The 22,499-nt window shown below is 37.1% G+C and overlaps 1 protein-coding gene across 1 annotated transcript in view; it reads right to left on the bottom strand.

Annotated features, from left to right (window-relative positions):
• PTPRK (protein tyrosine phosphatase receptor type K) overlaps positions 1-22,499 on the bottom strand; it is a 379,785-nt gene that overhangs the window by 287,638 nt on the left and 69,648 nt on the right. The window contains exon 2 of the mRNA XM_053938166.1: positions 9,630-9,752. Within this exon, the coding sequence (XP_053794141.1) occupies positions 9,630-9,752 (123 nt within the window). The remainder of the gene's footprint in view (positions 1-9,629; positions 9,753-22,499) is intronic.

Below are 22,499 nucleotides of genomic sequence, written 5' to 3'. Positions count from 1 at the left end.
ATAGCTCTCCAGCCTAGAAGAGTCTGGATAGAAGTAGGGTTTTGATAAAAGACAGGTGTTTTTCCAAGTCTGCTGAGGTGATGGAGGGGGCTAGAGGGGATGGGGGAAATATGCTTTTTTCCTCTGCAAGATAGACAGTATGTAAAATGCCAAACAAATTAAAAATGTATGATCTAATTCAAGTTTTCCTGCTTGTTCATTTTGACTACAGTTTAAATCTGATAAAAGTCCACCCCTCTTTGGACAGAGGCAACATGTTTTGGAATGAAATAATGTATTGCATTTTAAAAGTAGTATTTTTCTAGTGGGTCATGTCCTTAATAGATTTCATTTCTTAGTAATATTCTAAAATTTACTCTAAAACATACTTAAATAAGGTTACTCTTTCAAGCCCAGGAGGAGATGAGACAAAAAATAAAAAAGACAACTTTGAATGTCACTCTGTGTGTGGCAGCAACATTACACATGCTAATGATTAAACAAGATTCAGAAACAAACACAAACATCACATACAAAGCAAAGCAAAGCAACACAGCTGAATCTGTTCCTGTACCTGACACAAACCTGCTCCTTCCCTAATAAGCACCACCTCAGCAACTGCTTCTTCATAGCCTACATGCTCAGAAATGAGATTTGTGTAACCCTCATAAGACAGATTTTCCTTTTCAAGATGTTTCTGTGTAGCAAGGTGGGAAAGGGAAAAAAAATCCCAGCAAAGAGGCTCAGATGTGGGGGAGAGTGACAGAGAAAAAAAACAAAAAAGGAAGGAAAAAAAAGGAAAAAGAGATTAAACAAACCTTAATAACTAGCTCAAAAAACCAAACTGAACAAGTATCTATGGTAAGTAATGATAGAAAGGCACAAATTAAATATTTTGCAGTTTTCTGATGGTAGTTGTTTCATTTGCTCACCACAACCTAAGAAAAGTTTGAACCTTCTCAGTTGACTCAAAATCTGTTCTGTAAAATAATAACTTTATTAATACTGCAGTTGTAGTCACTATTAACAAACATCAATGACTGCTGCATCAGCATGGACCTGCAGCAAAAGCACAAGGGAATATAAATTACATGCTGAGCAGTAAAAGGGTTAGAGCTCAGAAATCAATATTTAAGCAGATAGGAAAATTTCAAGCACTGTACATGGAAAACATTAAGTAAAGCATCACTTCCCTTTGTTTTTTGGTTTGGTTTTTTTGGTTGTTTTTTTTTTTTTGCTATTATTTGGCTTACTGAATTTTATCTCATCTTATTTACAGGTTTTTGTTTGTTTTTATAGGCATTGCTTCTTCTGTTGTTGGAGTTGCCATTGCTAAGATTATAGATTTGTAGGTAATTCAGATATTAGTTTACAGTTGCATAACAGATCCTGTACTGAATTGGGAATGCTCTTACTCTGCAGTGAATTCAAAGTATCTCACAGCTTCCCTTCCAAGAAGAGGCTTCATATCTGCTGTGACCAAAGTCAGAAGTTAGCCCAGGGAATGGGAGGTACCCATGCACAAAGGGTTACCTCAGCACCCTAGCAACAGAAATACATGGCATTTCTTTCTGAAGTTTACTGCTTCTGAATAATCTGCATTACATTACTCATTCTATCACAGGGCTTTTTTCTGTCTTGTCTGAACACCAGTCTTTTTCATACATCAAGTCCTTCACTCTCCTCCCCAAGCAGTTCCTATGTGCTGTTTTTACTTATCCTCTTCCAAACAGTAAAATTATTTTACTTTTTCCCCTACCTCTAATCTGGCTTCTTCTCTATCTCCTATAAGTCAAGATGTGGTTATATTACTGCTAAAAATTGCACACAGGTGAGTGGGAGCTGAATGCAGAGCAATGAGGTTTCCAGTCAGGGAAACCTACAGAAATGTTAAAGCTAAAGAATAGGAGAAGACATAGACAGGGATGGACGCCACCTACACTTACAGCAAACTGAAGCAACTATGCAAACATAAAATAACTTCACATACACTAGTTGTCTGCTTTTTATCTTTTCTATGAGAGTGTCCAGCCAAAGGGTGCCAAACAGAGAGTTCAAGAGGTTACCAGATGTGCTGACCCTATGCCTTCCTCTGTAAGCAGAAGCACACAAACTCTGCCCATGCTCTGAACTGAATGAAGCCACGTGAGAAGCAGCAGTACTTTAACTTGGGTCTGACCCTCCACTGCACTCCAAAATAGCCCAGAAAATTTAAAGGTGAGGCAACTGCTATCTTCAGGAGAAAAAAAGAAATACAGATATACACACACACAAGCAGGCTGAAAGTAAAAATGATGGTAGGACAATGGTACATCAGGCAGACACAACACTCAAAAGTAGGGCTGGCTTGCTCCTCTCCATGCAGGTATGCTGTGAGAAACCAAATAAGACTTCTTGCTGAGCTTTGGACTTCTAGCCTTGCACACTCTGAATGCCTCTAAACGCTTCAAATAACCTGTAGCACCTTCCAGGCTACCAAGGTGCTATTCAACACTGTTTTCCCATCAATTCTGAAAGGCCAGCACAGCAACATTTTGCTTTTTGTTCACCCTTCACAATGCTACCAAAATAGCAGTTCCAGGTAAAGCCTCTTACTGACATTCACAAATACCGAAGCAGCAGCTGACTTTATACAAGCAATGAAACACTTCCACTTACAGCCCAGGCTTCTGACCAAGAGTAGCAAGAGCTGACCAGAACTGGTCATTTCTCCCTGCTCACAGTGCTGACCAATCCCATTTAAACTCCTTGAGATACAGATACCAGAAGGTAGAAAGCTGCAGCACTCAACAGAAGACTGTGTAACAAACAGGAAGACTGCTATGAATGCTCTGATGGTAACAGGATGGCAAAGGTGGATTTGTCCAAGATTGACCTACTACTTTGAAATTATCTATAAAAAAACACATTTCTCCCCTTGTTTTAATTTAGTAGTCCAGATTCAGAGCAACATCCTAATATATTTGAAATACTGAACTAGGAAAAAAAAAAAGAACAAGGAAAAAGAAGGAGCAGTTTCTCAGGAGGCTCATTTTATACACTAGATGGAAGGGGTAAGGCTGAACAGAATAGTATTATAACTTAGAAGAGGAAAAGAAAAAGAAAATCCAACTTAATCAGTGTAGATAAGCAGGTATAGTAGTTGGCCTTGAAGTTGAAGTAATTTTGTGTAAATTCAGCAAGAAATCTGTGTCAATGAATGAAAACCCAACACATTTGTTACTCCTATGCCTAAGTTATTACTATTACTACAAAAACTTTACTGTTACTAAACTCATGCCTAAATTTCTTGATGAAAAAATGGCTTATCTCAATGTACAAAAGCACTGATACGCTGTGCAATATCTATAAATCCTTCCCTGTGCCCCTCCACTGTTCACTTTATAGCAAGTGTATTTGAGAACAGGGAATCCTTGGAATTGGTCAATAGATGAATAGTGCACAGTACTGAATGAGCCAAATAGCATCAGGATGTTTACACATGTTCTTTAGGCAGATGTTAATTGCAATGGACTAACAAGGTAGGTTTCTTTCTGTTAAAGATGCTACTAACAGACAAAAAAAAGCAAGCACAAAGCTTACTTAACAAGGAAGGCAGGAAAATACATTTTTCTGATCAAGGAAGTACTTCAAATAAATTGAGCTCCACAATGCATTGACAAGTTAAACAGAAAATAAATATTAGTCAACTTTTGGAGTGAAGGAGAATATGAAGACTTAAGCATCCAAGGAAAAAGAATAAAGCCACTTCAAATAAAACTTATATATCCTATCACATAAAGAAGTGTAAAAGGGAGAAAGACAATCAGAATTTCTTAGCAGCCCCAAACACAGACCCAAGATTTTGCATTTATCTTATAATATAATGACCCAGATAAGCTTTCAATTATCAAAATTTAAAACCACTACATTCCTGGATAGCATTTGCCAATCTATGAACTAGTCAACAAATTCCTTGCTCACAGTTTCTCTGATCTTTATACCAACAATGCAAGTCATAGGGCAGCAAAATATTGAAAATTCAGTTCTCAGCTGCTCAGCGGACTAGTAAACTTTGTTTGTCTGTCTATTAAAATAAAGGGATCCAGAAAGAGACCCTGCTTGAACTTCTCCCTTCTGCAGCACAAAACAGCACGCTGCCACATCATGTGTGGAGCAGCAGGGCTCAGTAACCCAGGACATGGTAAGGGTTCTCCTGCTGCTGAGCTCTGAATCCTATCCATGCCTCAAGAAATACACTTTTTTCATTAGACATTGCTTCACGGTTGGCTTTCGTCTGACTATACCCTTACACATCCACATAATTTAAATTTATTCATGGGTTAGTGGATTCATTTTTACGGGAGAAAAATTCAGGTTTAAGTGAAGTAAAAGGCCAGAAGTCTCATCTATATGACATTTACATTACAGCTTCCCTTCCTGAGCTACATCCATATGAAATCTATATTAAAACACAAATTTCATGACCTTTTGTCTCCCCTCTCTCAGTTATACATTTCATAAATGCTTACACTGGTCCTGTGCTGAAATTCATTTTGCATCATGCAGGTGACACAAAACTTATTTCCTTTCTGTACAAGGCAGAACTTAAACCACAACTGACCTTTCAGATCACAACAAATACTCAACACTATTTGTACAGGAACATTTAATTTTCATGCAAATCTAAGGATGTAATGTTCATATTTCTTTCAGGCACCTTAGAGGTTTACACAAGCCCTGTACCCACTCAAGCCACCAGCTAAGGTGGTCTTCATCAGCCACATGAGCATAGCAAATCTTTTTACAGATGCACAATGAACCAGCTGACCCCTGCTGCATACTTTCTTTATTTTTTTTCCAATCCACACAAGTACACAACCATATGTATATCAAAACAACTGGGAGAAAGTAAAAACATGAGAATGTTTCTGGGTATGACAGGATGTGGTAATCAGCAGTCAGACATTCTACCTAAAAACCATAAAAAAGAAATTATCATGAAAGTATGACCTAAGATTTTTTGTCAACACATTTCTTCCCATGTCCAATACCTTTCACCATATACACGCTCCCTTCTGAAATAGCTGTGTAGGCTTGCCCCAAAATACCTGCCTAAACCAGAATGTGTTGATGTTTTACTTTTCAGGATTGTTTTGTTTCTTTTTCTTTTTTTCAGAGTAGTGAATTTGGCTTTATTCTTCAATAGGAAGGCATAAAAGGTTATATACAATTTCTGTAAAGTGAAAAAATTATTTCTGCAATCTTCTTCATTGTTACAAAGTTGGCATTTGCAAAACACTATAATACTGAGGAACACCTTTAATGATTTAATCTGGGTTTTTTTAGTCATGCTAGATGACAAGTGCAACTAAGACTTCCCTCACTGCTGTTAATTTAGTTTACTCAGATTTCTATCAAATCAGTTTTAAAAAATTAGCACATATCCGATCTAGGCACATTATCCATCTGAGAGATCAGAAATAAGATGTCCATCTCAGCACATCAGTATTGTCTACTATAATTTAGACATTCTTCAAAATGCTTCTGTAACCAGGAGGGTAACAGCCCTTATATTTAAAAAATCCTTCATTAAGTGGCTCCCATCACACAGCCCATTAGAAGCTCTCATGCCCTGACCTTGCATAGCCTCAGAGTAATGTTGCTTTTAACAGGCAAAGCAAACAGGGTAAATAAACTATCTTCTCTATCTAGGGGTAAAACCATCAGTAAATGTATTATTAATACAGATAAAATCCCCATTTGCGTATCTCCAGTGGTATAAGAAAGCAGTATTATTTACTCTGTCTACCACAAAATTAAGTTATCCATACACAATGAATAATCCACTAAAATAACTGGAAAATATCCATAGACAAAATTGGATTTCTGCTTAAGAGCATTCTCCAATTTCTATCTTCTATAGCATAATGTATAAAAATAACACACATGAAAACATAATACATGTTCTAAAGTGTTTGTTTGAACCTCTAGAGGATGTCTTTCTTTAGATCGACCAAGACCACAAGGTAAATATTTGGACTTTCACCATGTCTACAAAAACACAACACTTGTTTACCAGCCCTGCCCCCCACAAAGTGCAAATATACAGTTGCAGAACCATTTTCACTTATGGAACATTTCAGTAGTCTTGGACTATTTCACCTGGAATGATGGTCTGGAGAAAAGTCTGTGTTTTATTTAAGAGGTATTTTTTAAAGATGGAATGGGTAGGAGGAGACCATTAGTACTCAGCTTCGCACATTTCCTGTACATAAGACCGACATGTTTAAAAGAGAAGTCATGTGCAAGTCCAAAGAAAAAGAAGAGCTACATTTTCCCATGTTCCATAACAAAACCTGACACTCTGTTTTAGCCCAAAGCAGATACTAGAAGCCTTCAAGGAACCCACACACAGTAAGACAAGACTGACAGGGCAAAACCATAGACTCCTTGAGATTATTGTAAATAAAGACTGTTTCTAGTTGAGAACCTTCCTAAATGCCAAACAGCTGGAAAGTAGTAGAGCAGTCGGGGCACGGATTAGCACTTTTTTTGTCACAACCTCTTGCCTAGGCAACTGCCAATGGCTACACTCAGAATCAGCAGATCTTTAGCTTGATCTAGCACAGTCACTTTTATGTGCTCTCAGAAAGCTAATATGGGAAATCAGGTGTTTTCCCAGGTCTTAATAAGTAATCCAAAGATTTTATCATGTACACTGCAGTTTGGACAGTTTACAAGTTGGTATTTAAATCTGTACTCAAGCCCCTGCTTTAGGTGTTCGCTTTATTTTTAAATTAATCATTATGTACTGCATTTATTTTTCCCATAACAGAAGATAAGTGGCTTTTGCCTCTGCTCACAGCTTGAGAAATACAATGTAGGTCAGTCTAAAAAAAAATCTGAAGTTGTGTTAATTACTCAGAGGTAATTACACTTGCTTTACCAATAGCATTTAATATTGCTACACTGGTATAATGTTTTCCATTAGGAGAAGTTTTCATATTTTCATAGCACTCTGAAGCACGTGCCATTAGGTCTGAAATTTCCCATGATTCATTATCACTCTCCAAAGCACAACATTGATTTCAACTACCACCCCCCCTGAATCAAAAGTAAAGCATTGGTGCTTGTCAATTTAGCACTTGCCATAACATTAGCAATTGTCAGTTTTCTGGCTTTTACTATTTTTTACACATTCTATTCTCTCTTGTATGCTTTATTTTGGGGAGTTTTGTTGTTTGGGGTTTTTTTAATAAGTCTTTCTGAAGGTATTGAAGACTAAAAATTGTCATTTGAAAACTGAGTATAATCCTCTACAACTGCAGTGATTTTCTGTGATTGTGGTGAAGTTAGAGCCCTGAAAGCTGCATACTCACTGAAAGGATATTATCTTGTTACCACAATGGTAAAACAGTGCTCCTCCCAAGACAAATCTATACCTGGAGCCCCACTTTACTGTATTCCAAAGAGATGTAAAAGACAAGGGCTCTAAACACTACAAAAATGTGTCCATGCAGAGGAGGTCCCCATCGGAGGTTTTTGCTTATCTGAAGGACTATAGACCCCAAGAAGAAGAGATGGGAAGAAAACAGCTCCTACCCTACGACTTCAGTTTCTTTGCTGTTTAGTTTTTCTGGGTACTCCTTCCCTTCTCTGCTATCTGTCACAGATAGAACATGAAAAAGTGGTCCCAAAGAGATTCCTAGCTTCTTGTACAGGTTCTTCTACAATGCAGCATTTTTCAATGTGAAAACTGCAGTAGTATTTGACCTATACTTTCATTACCAAATCTAATTCTACTTGGGTAACTTCCTCTAGAGCAGGTCACCAATGTTAAAACACTGCACAGCAGATGACTGCACGCAATTTCCCTTCTGCTTTTGCCTGAACCTCTTGTTGTTCCATTTCCTGCAGATCCACCAGAAGAATTTGGCACTCATTCTAGATCCATGTTACCTTTTCAGACTTAATTTAAAACCATGGTATTTCAAACACAAATGAGCCTGAGTATTTATGTACAGCATGCATCTTCAGAATCTGAAGACTCTGAACTTCTTAAGAGGAAACTCATCAGATCAGAAGAGATTTGAAGCTTAGTTTTAGTCCACATGTCAGTCACCAAACATCAAGCTTGATACAAGAAGTCTAGCATTCTAACCAAGGGAAGAAAAATAAATAACCAGAACTTCTTCTGTATCTCTTTTGGTCTATCTCTGAAAAATTCCTTTATTCTGATAGATTTTATTGAGCAGCCACAATTTTGCATATAGATGAAAAAAAAATTGCTCTGAAAGAATCCATGTGCTATGCTCAGAGAAAAATGAGTCTATAGCAGAACTGAAAAGAAATCACATGCCAGAGAGCACTGCGTCAATTTAACTCTGAGAACTGCCTAAGGATGACAGGTATGTTATTTGGAATAAGCAAGAAGCTATCTTGTCATTTAGATTCATTCAAAATACAATTCTTAAAATTGCTCTTCTTCCTGTACAAGGTGTGCCAAAGGTCTAAAAATACCAAATTTTTCCCAAAATGGTTAATATACCTCCAAACTTTATAAAAAACATGTACATTCCAAAAAAATGCAAACTGAATAGTAACTAACTTCGGCCTTACTAGGCGAGATATTGTTTTGAACTTTTTTTAATATAAGACCATCACAAATGTTGAGGTTTTTTAATTTATTCCTCCTTATGCAAAACTAAAGCACCAAGAAGTCCATTAAATAAAGTGTGGGTCTTGCTTAATTAACCTAATTTGCAAGTTATTGGACATGGTAATACCTGCTCATATCAGTGACTCCAAAGCAGGGGGAATCCACTAGGTAGCAGTTAAGAAGTAAAATTATATAGATCAACCACCATTAATAATTCACAACAGTACACAAAATGCAGGGGAAGGAATGCTGCACAGGTGAGGTTACTTCTGTGTGGCAACATTTCTCACTCCTTCTCCACGCATACCTCACTTCACAAAACCTTTTAGAGACAAATAAAATAGCCATGACCTTTTTTCCTACTCTGCATGATTAATTACTTAATGTATTATTAATTGGAAAATGTAGCTGAATTTCAAATGCTTTCATTCTCTCAGCATATCATGCTGTCTGGGAAGTGCCGATTAAGCTGTTCATCAAAGGTGAGCAGGCAAGGTCATGTAGGCTGTGCCTCTTCAGTTATTCATTACCTGTCCTAAATAGTAATTAACAACAGCAATATTTCCATAAATCAAGCTTTTCTGATTACCTTCAGATGATAGGAGGTTGAGGGGGGAGGGCAAAGAAGGAATCAGTGTCTGGGGTTTTTGCATGTATCCTTTTTTGCACCATTTCTTCTAGTGCCTACCTGAATAATTGAATCAATACATTGGCTGTCATATAAAACACAGAATTTTACTCCAAGTCAACAGGAATTCCACACAGAATAAAGAGGAAATTATGGTTTCCTTTCTCCCTTCCCTATGTCTCACCCCAGCTTTAAAGGGGTATTTGGTCTAAGAAGGCTTCTCAATTACCAAGATTGCTATATTTATTATTTTTGTTCCTTTATATGATCTCCATCACCAAGGTTAAAGTGGGGATCTCAGACCACGGCCTTGAGGTCATCTTCAATGAGGCTTTGAGTTTATAAAGAAATTTATCCATCAGTATCTGCGAGGTTTCTCACCTTGAGGCATTTCAGGTGGCAAATAGTGAGGCTCTTGAGCACTGACATGAACCCAGTCAAAATCATCGTACAGGTCTTGGTGGTAGTCACAGGGCCCAGGACCATCATCGAACGTGCATCCTCCTAGAGAAGAAATTTGTTATTAGTTTATTTAAAAGCAGAGACCTTCCAAGAGTCAAGCAGAGGTGTTTCTTTGGGGCCCACCACAACTGCAGTGCCTACGCAACCTTGTACCACAGTTCACAGGCTTGCATTTACAAAGCTAAAACCCGCAAACAACTCACCCATCAATGTTCCCCTCTCTTTGGTAAAAACATCACTACTCCACACAAATAATTTCCCCCAAGAGCACCTTCTGTCAGAGCAAATCATAGCCTGAAGTCAACAATTCAAGTGAAACCTACCTCAGAGTCTGTGTAACAAAAAGCAAAATGCTATCTAAACCACAGAGGAAACTGAAAATAGATCAAGATCAAAAATGAAAAACAAAAACTCTGAAAGCAAAAGCAGTCCAAACACTGACAACAAGATAAATACTGTGCCCAAAACAGTCAGAAAAACGAATTAAAATTACTTAGAAAAAAAATAATTGCTGCAGAATGAATTGGGTAATCTTCATTTACTAAATCAATCTAGCATACCATAGTAAGGCATCTTTTCAGGGTCACACAAACAACAGATATGAAAACCTTACAACAAAAGTTGTGAGAAGTGACAGAGAGAAAGAAAAAATGGAAGGAATGTAAATGATGGGAGGAAAAAAAAGAGAATTCCCATGTAGCACAGTCATGTCTGCCCTGTCTCACTCAGTAAGTTTTTGTTCCATTCTTGACTCAAGGCCATTAAGTAGGCTGGGAAAAGAGAGAAGAAAGCATGACAATCTCAGAAAAAGATCAAGGTTTGAGAATGAAGAAACAAAGGAATCAAAGACCCTGGTCAAAGAAAAAGCAGAGCGTAAAGGCAAGAAAATACAGATGTCATGCATACAATTCTGCAGCAGCTGTTATCTCTATGCATGGCACACAGCCCTGGAGTTTGCTCCTCCTACTCAAAAACAAAACACAATAGCAGGAGAGAGTGAAAAAGAAAGCAGTGCATTCATCATTACTCAGGTGGTATTTTTTAATCTAGAAAAGTTATATAAGAATTAGACTACAGACAATTTTTGAAAGCCAGGGGAGATATTCCTTGCATGCCCTTCTCCCTCAGTAACTCTCCCTCAGTAACATGCTCTTCTCCTCAGTAACTTGGGCACATCAATCCAAATAACAATGCTTATCACAACAAAAGTTCCTTTTGCTAAGACACTTCTAGAATAACAGGGGTATTTGTATTGACTTTGTTGTCTTTTTAAATATAAAATATGGGACAAGTACTTTGAAAACAAACAAAAACCCCTTATTACAATAGATTCCAGTGTTGCCCTACGATGAGTCACCACCACAGCAGAAACAGCCAACATCCTTCCAGGCCTGCCAGGGTCTCACCAGCTCACACTGCACTCAGGAGGTGAATGGGCTGGAGGGAAAAGGGGATATTGAGGACCATCAGGAGCTACAGTCTGTGCTTATTTCCTGCCCTCTGTACAAGACATACACAGTACCAGGTACTCCCAGAATTACCTTTTAACCAACGTTTCATCTGGCAAGAACATCAGGACAGAAAGAAAATTCTACACTGAAGCAAAATTTGTGACAAATCCTTGTACTGTAAACCCTTAAAACTTCATATGCATCTCTGTATTAACAACACTTCTTACTCAAACATCACCCTGTGACGACATAAACAGAGCATCAACAGCAGCAACAAAACAACCACAACATTTTATTCCCTGTACTAAGTTGGTTACTACATCGGTGTCACTGTCAAAGACTGCAAGGCATGAGAGAAATATTTGTGTGTCAGAGTAATATTTGTACTTTTCAATGTCCCAACTCCAGTGCCCTGTGAGAGACTTTTCTAATTAACATCTATTATGATAAAGCCAAAAATACTTAGAACATAAATCTTGCACTTTGATTTAACTTACACTTCTATGATCACTCTACAGCAAAAAAATGTACATTTCCTTCAACATTTTACTGATAAATGAATAGCAGTTTCCCTTAAAGGGAAGTTATCAGTCTGCTGTCCCAGCACCAAAATGACATATGGCTTTGAAGCGCATACCTGCAGGGCACCCATTACCCTTTTAAATGGTTTGAGTGCCCTCAGTATATAAATTTAAACTACCAATGAATCTTTTAGACTCATTTGAAAGATGAATGTCCTTAATTGCTTATCTTTGTAGCCACTATTAATTTTAGTTATCAGAGTTCTGATTAGCAATAACAATGTGCCTGTTAATACACAGCAAGCAATCCCAACCTCCGTGTATGCACACTATGGCTGCACCCACAGAACAAGCAAATGTGCATTTATCATGTGCACAAGCAAAGTTTATCAGGACAGATTATCAACCCCTAAAAAACCAACCCTGTAACATTGCTTGAACCAATGGCTTCCTCTCACGGAGCACATTGCCACCTTACCGCTTACCAACATACCGAGACATTTCAAGGCAAGTAAACAACCAATGCTGTAGTGTTTTATCTAGCACAACACAAGACAAGACAAGCATTTCAAACCCCCTGCAGACTACTCCTTAAGACTTAAAACATGAGCAGATTCAGACCTCTCCTTCTCTGTTTTAACAGTCAATTGCCTGCATGCTATTTCGATAACTCCAGGCAGTAAGAGACAAACCTAGTGCAACATGCTGTGTGGAAAACACAAGGAGAAGAGGTGGTGGGTGGGTGAAACCTGCAGTGATGTATTTTTTTTCACAGCCATTTGTTCAAAACTGTCTACATTTTAAATCAAATCTTAAATCACTCAAACATAAAACCACATCTGACACAAGTACCCAGCAGGTCAGGACTTATTAGCACCCTAACTCAGCTACTGAGCCATTGTCCACAATAATGTAACAGCATTGCTAAGGGAAAACAGTGGATCAGCTTGATCACTACCTTCCAATGAATTTCGGCAGCTGAACTCAAGTACCCATTCATATTTGTTGCCTAACATTTTGACAACAGTCTGCTAATATCCTACAAATGACAAGTCATAAGTCTCCTACTAAGCCATCTGTAATTTCCCCAAAACTCAATAAAACAGTATTATCAACCACTGTCCCATTACCTATGACCACAACATTCCTTTAGCTACTGCTGATGTACAACTTAAAATTTTTCTTCAATACTACCCCACCACTGGAATTTGTCCATACCTACCGATACACACATCCTGCCACATTTGTACACCTCGCTCAAATCTCTGGGCTGGAAGCACAGTGCTGACATTCAAATGCTTTTGGATCTTGTACTACCTAAATCCACATTTACCTTAGATTTCTATTATGCTTCTGAAAAAAATGGCAACAGCAGCAGTGATCAACAGTAATACACCAGACCAGTCTGACTTCAGCAGGCCCTGATGAGGGCCGAAGGACTGGGATGCAAGGCAGTCAGTAGTATCTCCTCCTTTCAAACAACACTGCCATCAGGACACAAACCAGAAGAGCTGGACAGGACAGCATCAACCAGAGCCAAGAGCTGCCACACCTGCAGTGGTGGCAGCAGCCATCAAGTCACCCTCAACAATCAAACAAAAAAGAAAAAAGCAGGTAGTCCACCAGAAACAAACACCCCACCAACAGTTGGAATAGAAAACTAAGAAGACAGAATTTTAAGTGTCTATGATTATTTTGATTGTATTTTGGATCAATCAAATTTGTTCAGTTGCTTGTGAAGTATTTGGGAAACATTTACATTTGGCGGAAATCAAGCAAAACAACGATTCCATTATCTTTTCTCATAAGCTGCACTAGGTTATCAACTTCAGCTTAAACAGTCCGAGAACTCACACACTCCCCTTCAACGTCCTTTTAAAAGATAAATGATAAATCATACTAGCCTCAAAAAATTTCCTGCCTACCTGTCCATTTTCATTTATGAAAGATAAAGAATCTTAAATGTTCATTATACAAAGATTAATATCCCACACTGAACTCTCAGAAAATAAATTAAAGCTCTGCTTAACAACAAGGTCATCAAGATTAACCTAAATTTAATCTCAAAATTAATCATAAAATCCCCCAAATTAACCAAAATTTAATGAAGATTTAACAAAAATCATTTAGTCAAGAATTTACACATCATCTGTTGTAGGGGCTTGACCCTGGCTCAAGACCACGTGCCCACCAAAGCTGCTCTATAAGTCCCCTCCTCAGGGAAGAGAAAAATATTTTGAAGGACCCTCGGGTGACTCACCAATTACCGTTGTGGGCAAAATCACATTCAACTTAATTTATCGCCAATCAAATTTGAGCAGTGTAATGAAAAATAATACCAAATCTTAAAAAACCTTTTGTCACACAGAAAATTTTTCTCCTTAAATCTGTTATCCCAGAGGCACTACCACTGTCTCTGATAGGCTCAGCCTGGGTCTTTCTTGGAGTCTGGCATTGGCTTTATCAGACACAGGGGAAGCTTCTGGCAGTTCTTCACAGAAGCCACTCTTGTCTTCACAGAACCCCCTAGCCACCAAAACACAAACACAAAACACCTATAAAAGCTATTTCAAATAATTTATTTATTTACATTTAAAGATAAATTACATTTTTTAAAATTATAATAATTCCTTAGCAGCAGCACTTAGTACTGGCATTGCCCTATAATTTTGATTTATCCTACCTTCTTTTATAACAACCCAGAAAAGAAGAGCTAAACAGATCTTTTCTCCACCTGGTTAAAATAGAAATAAGCTTAAGACTAGAAGAAGCATGTGTCAATAACTGCCACTGATAAATGGATGTCCATTACAACTTTACTGTGGACACCCAGCTCATCAGCTCAGGATAAAAAGAAAGACTGATTCCGAATTTGAATAACTGATCATTATCTGACAATTCTTAAGTTATCACTGCACTCCCTAGAGATTATGTCACTTCTACTATTTAGAATAGAAACATCCAGTTGCACAACAACATTAAATTCAATTTAAGATACTCATAGCATTTATTATGAATAGCATTATAGTGCACTGGAGATCTACTGACTTCTAGATAAAAGATACTATTCCCTAATAGCATGCAAAAAGTCTGTATGCCCATTTTAATATATAGATTTTAGAAGTGTTCTTCATTACTTAGTGCTATAACCTATCAACATGGCAAAGGATTTTTTTCAGCCTCAGAATGGCATGTATAGAAAGACAGTTGAAAGCATCCAACTTTACAGTTTAGTTCTGAGATCTGTTTTTGCATCTGACCAGTTCTGGTGTTATGCAATACTCAAAACACACTAGTTATATCTTACTCGTTCATGCTCCTCCATTTCAAGGAGCTGGTTGTAAGCCCAGAAACTCATCCACTAGGACCAGGCAGATCACCAATACAGGAAGGAAAAAAAAAAAACAAAACCAATGAACAAATGCACAAGAGAAGAATTGAACTAGAGGCACACAAGAACATTCTGTCAGCACAACTTCTCCTGTGCACAGGGCTCAGTTACCAATGGTTTCTCTTGGAACTTCTGTGTATGAAGATGTCGCAGTAGGGATTAAATAATCTTTTCTCATTCAGCTCAAATGACTGCTTGGAACAATCTACTTGTTGTATTCAAGAGCATGATTTTATTTTTCTTCACCACCTGCTGTAAAAGCATAATGAATAGGTCTAAATCTATCAAAGTAGATAGCTCCATGGCAAGAACCCAGTATAAAATTATGTTGATCTGTGATGTCAGGTAAAAGTCCTGTGAATTTTCTTTTTCCTTCTCATATTGAGTGGTGAATTCAAAAGTTGAAGATAAAGGTGCTATAGCAGGTGTCTTCTCTGTCATATACATCCAGGTACAAGTTCTGCTTTTAAAAATCACCCACTTTCCACATTAATTTACCTATTTATATTACAGTACACCTTGAAGCACAGGATGTTTTCATCTTCTAAAGGCGCTACATAATTTCTGTTATGAGCATTTTAAAACACCTTGACTGCAGAGCATTCAGATACCTGTTAAGACTATACTAAGAATTGATGTTAATGCAGTTTGAGAATAAATCTTAACAACTTATTTTAAAATGCTTATGTTAAGTATTACCTACTAAAATGTAACACTGAAACAACCTTAATTAACCTATGGCATCTAAAAAAGCAGAAGATTAGCAGCACTATTTAGTGTTAAAAAAATAACCATGAAAAGAATTGCACTTAAAGAGAATTACAGATTCTCCACTACAGGGAGAAGTCATACTAAATACTAAGAACATTTATCTTCCTTAGTAGATATCTTATTTTGTAGTACTGAAATTCATTACACAAAACAACTGATTTCAGGTAATAGCAATAAAAACCAACTAAACTCAACTACCTGCAAATGTTTTTTTTTAAATTCTTCTAGACTTGTTCTTAATATCAGGAAGTTCTAATCACCCTCTTAACTTAGGAACTTCAACATGAAACTCCAAGTCTCAAGAATGTAAACAACAAGAGCAAAATAGGAAATATGGCAAATTATTCCTAAATTAATATTATTATATTTTAGTTGTAGGGCTTTTGCTGGTGTTGTTATAACAGTCAAATAATCTAAACATCTCTACAAATATAAATTTTTCTAACAAGGAAGTGGACAAATTTCTCCTATATCAGTATTTGCTATAAATCACTGTGAAATTAAAACCAATCCCACCCTTGAAAAGTCCTTAAGTAGTGCCATAAACAAGGAGATGAGTAGGGGAAAAAATGCTAAACAGCTCACAATCTAGTCTGACCTAGATGCATATTCCTCTTCATTGTCTGTCTTCCACATTTCTTATTAATAAATACCTAATTTAATAATAGCTAATTTTAGAATGGAAAGATAGGAACTAGATAATTATTAGGTGCAAGTTATGGAGAATGCAAGAAGCCTCAGATGGACATCCTTTCCTGTGCTCTTCAGGGCAAGAAGAAGCATTTATCCTAGCCTCAAATATTGGAAGAGCATGAAGATTTACAATTAGATGTGGTCTACCTGACCATGCCACTTATTTGATTTCTTCTATTAAATTAGCCTCTCTCACTCTTTATACCCAAGCTGGAAAAGGCTTGTACATCTCTGATTTCAAAAAGCTTCATATTCACTGCCAAGAGGAATCTTTTCCATGGTTTACCAGCAGTGAACAGAATGGAAAAACAAAAGAGATGGAGATGAACAAAAGACACTATCTGTCTTTCAGTTTCCAAACTAAGCAAAACATAATCTAAACAAAAGTGTCCTTAAATTTCCGCTTGATCTCCAGAGAAGAGGAGTTCTTCTGTTCTTTACTGGAGAGGTGACAACATGTAGCAGTGAAAAGTCACAATCGCTTAATGTCTTTTTCATCCTTCCTTGACATGGGCAAGGCAGCAGAGAGCAAACAGCCCTACATATGCAGATCACTATTTGCAGATAACTGAAAGTTATCAAGACAATTTTCATTTCAGCTCACAAGATATTTCTGAAACCATGAGAAGAATTAACAGTTTCATTAAATGATGTACAGATTTTCATCAATAGATAAGTTAAAACATCCACAGAATGACAACGCTATTTCATATTTCAGCTTAAAGGCTGCAAGCTTCAGTATTCCTGCAGTACGCTGAGCAGAATTCTGACCAACTGCACTGGTGACAAGATATTATACCATTATAATATAAAAAATTGGGGTTTTGAGGGGTAGAATCATGCTCTTGAAATTAATAAATATTTTCATAACATTACCAATAGTAAAATGCCAGCAAACAAGTTCTCTGTCTTCAAGAACACAATTGGGAGTTCCAAAAATAAACTATTCACTTCGACGTTTTTAATGGATATGTGGACTTACAATGCTGCTTCTGAAAACAGCACCTTTACCGAGACAATGCTAGTGCTTATCTATAGAAAATCTATATCACAGTCTCTGGCATTTCTCCTAAGCATTCTCACAATATACTGTTAAAAGGCAACGGATAAGAACAAGATTAAATTCAGGAGTGCTAACTGAAGACAGCCCTACAAAAAGTAGATTAAATCACAAAATTTTCTACATTGAGTGTTAGGTTATTTTGTAACTTACTCTCCAAAGGAAAAAAAAAAAGATGAAAAAGTACTTGGAACAAAAAGTTCACAACTTCTGTCTCTGTCTCTAGTAATCATGCCACCAACTCAACCACAAAAACAGGCCTAACAGCTACACATCACCAAATAACCTGAGTTGGAAGGGACCCATCAGGATCATTGAGCTCAACCCCTGGTCCTGCACAACACCATCCCCAAGAGTCACATCATGTGCCTGAGAGCATTGTCCAAACACGTCCTGAACTCTGTCAGGCTGGTGCTGAGACCACTACCCTGGGGATCCTGTTCCAGTGCCCAAACATCCTCTGGATAAAGAGTCTTTTTCTAATATCCAACCTAAACCTCCCCTGACACAACTCCAGGCCATTCCCTTGGGTCATGTCACTGGTCACCACAGAGAAGAGATCAGTGCCTGCCCCTCCTCTTCCCTTTACAAGGATATTGAAGACCGCAATGAAGTCTCTGCTCAGTCTCTCCTTCTCCAGGCTGAACACACCAAGTGATCTCAGCCACTCCCCATATGGCTTCCCCTCAAGGCCCTTCCTCATCTTTGTTGCTCTCCTTTGGACACTCTCTAATAATTTAATCTCTTTTCTTTGTTGCTCTCCTTTGGACACTCTCTAATAATTTAATCTCTTTTTTATATTGTGGTACCCAAAACTGCCCCCAGCACTCAAGGAGAGGTCACCCCAGTGCAGAGCAGAGCAGGACAATCCCCTCCCTTACCCAGCTGCAATGCTGTGTCTGATACCTTCCAGGACATGCTTGGCCCTCCTGGCTGCCGGGGCACTGCTGACTCATGTTCAACCTTCTGCCAACCAGGACCCCCAGGTCCCTTTCCATGGCACTGCTTTTTAGCATCTCAACCCACCCTATTAAAACTTTCACAGTTTAGCCATAAAATAGTGTGATAGGGGACAACACAAGTTATTTAAAGTTTGTTCTAGAACCCATTTCTTTTACTATTAGTTATTAAAACTTCTTCAACAAACAAAAAGCAAAAGCTTCCAGTTAGACAATAGGAGCAACTATTCAACAAAAAAAAAAAGTCTCCTCTTGGAGAACAACAAGCAAGTTACCACAGCATCAGTGCAGAAACCAGAGAAATGAGTTAATGAGAGTACATAACTTATACAGACTGAAGTTTAAAAGGAGCTCAAGGAACAGAGCTCAAAATGAATGTGGACAAGATGAAAGCTGAGGACTTCTTAAGGGGCGATGAGCATAAGACTGTGTATAAAATATTAAATTGTCATGCAGAAAGGAAGATCAAATTAAATGCAAGGAAATGGACGAGCTCTGACATTGAAAATGACAGAAGCTGTTACAAAAGGTCATTTCTCAAGTCTCAGAAGGAGGTAAGTCCAAGAAGGTAGAAAGATGATGGAAGAGTTTGGTCATTGTATAAATCCAGAGTCTCAAGAGAGACCCTCTCAGAAGAGATCTTTTGAGAAACAACATCAAGGTACATAAAGAATTAAGCTAGCAGCGAATCAATCACAAAACTTGGGCACATGAATAGGAGGGGCAATGAGCAATACTGAGTTTAAAAATATACCTTCACACACACATGCACTGCCAAACTAAAAGCCAAATCCTTGTGTATCAGAAGTGAAGATACTGCTCTAGTTTCTTATTTTGTAGTAAGAAAAGTGGTAGGTTCTTTAATATGAGGCATATCTTTTCATGGAATCCAGCAAGATGAAAGGAAGCTTAGAAAGAACAACAGTGTAAATGTATTTTGAAAGCAGTGAAGGTTTCTATACCCATGGGAAACAGCCAAGCTTCCAAATTTAGTGAAAGATCTGATGAGATACAGATCAACAAATAATAAATTCAAGATATAAAGGGGCCCCAATCTACAAAATCAGAGAATAGTTTAGTGTGGAAGGTACTACTGCAGGCCATCTGGTCCAACCACTCTGCTCAAGTAGAGCCATCTAGATAGAAACAGTTGCCTAAGACCATGTCCAGACAATATCCCAAGGATGGAGATTCCACAGTTTCCCTGAGCAACCTGTGCCAGTGCGCAGTAACCCACACAGTTAAAAGAAAAAACAACCAAAACACACAAACAAACAAAATAAAGCAAAACAACAACAACAAATTTTTTAAAACATGTTTATAAGTGTTTCCTGGTGCTCAGTGGCACTCTCCCTGTTTGGAAGACAGCATCAAAACCTCACTGACGTCTAAGCAGACAGTATTTGCTGATGTCCCTCACAGATCTGGAAATGACTTCAAGTATGAGCTGTTAAATCACCTTCCCAGAATCAAGGTTAAACAGAGCAGCCTATCCCTTCCTGTCTTCTCCTTGCATAATCTCCTATTAAAATGATGTCTTATCTTAAAACTTTTCTCAGTGTCTTGGTTTGAAATTGCAAACTAAAACACTCAGCAATGCTTCATACTTTTCCTGGTGTCAAATTGAAGCTCTGCATTTCCTTACTGGCTTTAACACCTTTTATTCAATCACAAAGACAATTATAACATTGCCTCCTGCAATGTTATGCTTAAAGATGGACTAAAGTATTACAGAAAATCTAAGATAAAAACCAGAATTATACACAAACTTTTCATAATAAACAAGCTGAGAACAGCAAACACAAAGAAATAGAGATTTGTCTTCTATCTTCTACCTTTCCTCTTTAGACTTACAAATGAGAGTCTTCCTTTACAGGTGCCCTACAGAATCAAATAAATGTTAAATGGATGATTACTTCACACACTACTCTTTGTATTAGTTGTAACTTCATTCTTCAGCAAAGGAAGATTTATCAAAATACTTCACAATTGTGAGGAAAATATTTTAGATAGATTACATTGGGAGAGAGAAATCTGACAGCAAAGCTCTTTAACACACTCAGAGAAACATACACGATGCTAACAATTCTGTTTCTTCCTTTATATCTTGTAGCCAAATCACTTCTTGCTATTGAACTGATTTAGAATATAAATTGTGTGATAAATTTAGAATATAAATTATGTAAACAAGTACTATGTCTCTCCTCTCATCAGATTTGGTCCTCAGCAAGATCTCTGATGAACAGACAGCACAAATCATCAAACTATTTTGGACAAAACTTACTGATATGCCATCAAACTTAGGTTTACTTGTGCAATTGAAAAAAAAAAAAAAACCTCTCAACAGAAAAATTACAATAGACACATAAACTTCGAGAAAGAAATCACTATTTTAGGGTAGAAATATTTACAATCAGAATAGTAGAAATACTACAATCTAACAACAAAAAAAATGTAATGTTATTTTATGGCTTCCCAGGGAATTGAGCTCAAGGACTTTAAACTTGTGTTTTTATCTTTAAATCTGCACTTGAGTTTCAATAAAACTAACTATTACAAGAATACTTAACTGTATTATAGTATTTTCAAGCAGATACAAGTTGTATTTAATCTCTCCACTTCTTAAATGGAGAAGCATTGTCACTGGGTTGGCTTTTTAAAATAGTGTAAGCCTGAAGGTTAGATCTACTTTAGACTGTGCAATGAAGTCGTCGCTTTTGAAGTCAATCATCTGTGTGTGTCCTGAAGGCACAGTGCCCAAAGCACAGCAAGGAGAACAGAGAAACACTATTCTGACAATCTTGCCAGTTCAGCACACAAGTGAACACATATCCCCTTCATGTTACATGTTGCACAGAAGCTAAGTGCAAGAAAAACCTATGGCTGAAAACTGTCCTGGTAGACACTGATAGACACTGCCAGGATTAGTCAGAGCATAAATTTGCCACTCAGTCTTTAGATTTTAAGGCTGAATTAAATATTTTCAGGAAAACATGAGCTTGATGCTAAATAATAGCTAAAAGATAATCCAAGAGTTAAAATAGAAAATTTAAAAAAGAATACTGAACATTTCTTCACAAAATTATAAGCCACATCCGGAATTCTTGTGTGGTTCTAGTTTTCCATCTCCTAAGATTTATAATAAAATAATAAAGGCTTAGAGAACATTTGAGAGGAAAAAAAAGGAAAAGAAATCTCACACTTCACTATTGGACTAACTTCTCTTTTTTTCAAATTAGAAAATGCATTTACCTATTCAACTAGAACTTGTACAAGTATTGCATGCCTATGTTTTCACAATATCTTTTCAGTTAACCTTTGGTAGCATATTCACAAAGGTGTATATGACAAAGTATTTTTTGGCATGCCATTACCTAAAACAGTATGCAATTTTCTAGGTAAAGGAAAGAAAATATGCAGCAGGATAAGCTGCTAAAGAGTATCATTTTTTAAACTCCTACTATATCTCATCTGAGAATGAAAACTTCATAGAAGGCAAAAATATTTGAAAAGCTTCACATTTGGGGTTTGTTTTGTTTTTTTAAAGCCAGAAGAAAAAATGTGAACTGTTTCAGTGGACAATGTGTGTCCTAATGCTTGCATCACTTGTCACTATAAATAAATTTTTTAGAAATTAAAAATTAAAATAAAAACACTAGCCTCTCCACAAAAGCTGTAGCATTCTTCTCTGTTTCTCAATTTTTCTCTATTATAACTTAAAGCTCAAAATTGGCTCTGCACTAATACAGAACATAATGCAGAGCTATACATTCAGAAGAAAGTATTTCATAGAGACCAAAACCCAAGAAAAACAAACAATTTTTTAACACAATATAAAAATCAATACTTAATAGCCAACACATAATCTGGATGCAATGAATGAAGCAACAAGCATAATAAAAATATTGCTGATTTAGAAATGAAACACTTCCGTACCAGAGGG

This window comes from Vidua chalybeata, chromosome 3 (genome assembly GCF_026979565.1).
Source record: "Vidua chalybeata isolate OUT-0048 chromosome 3, bVidCha1 merged haplotype, whole genome shotgun sequence".
NCBI lineage: Eukaryota > Metazoa > Chordata > Aves > Passeriformes > Viduidae > Vidua > Vidua chalybeata.
The sequence above is the reverse complement of the archived record's forward strand: the minus strand, read 5'-3'. Positions and strand labels throughout refer to the sequence as shown.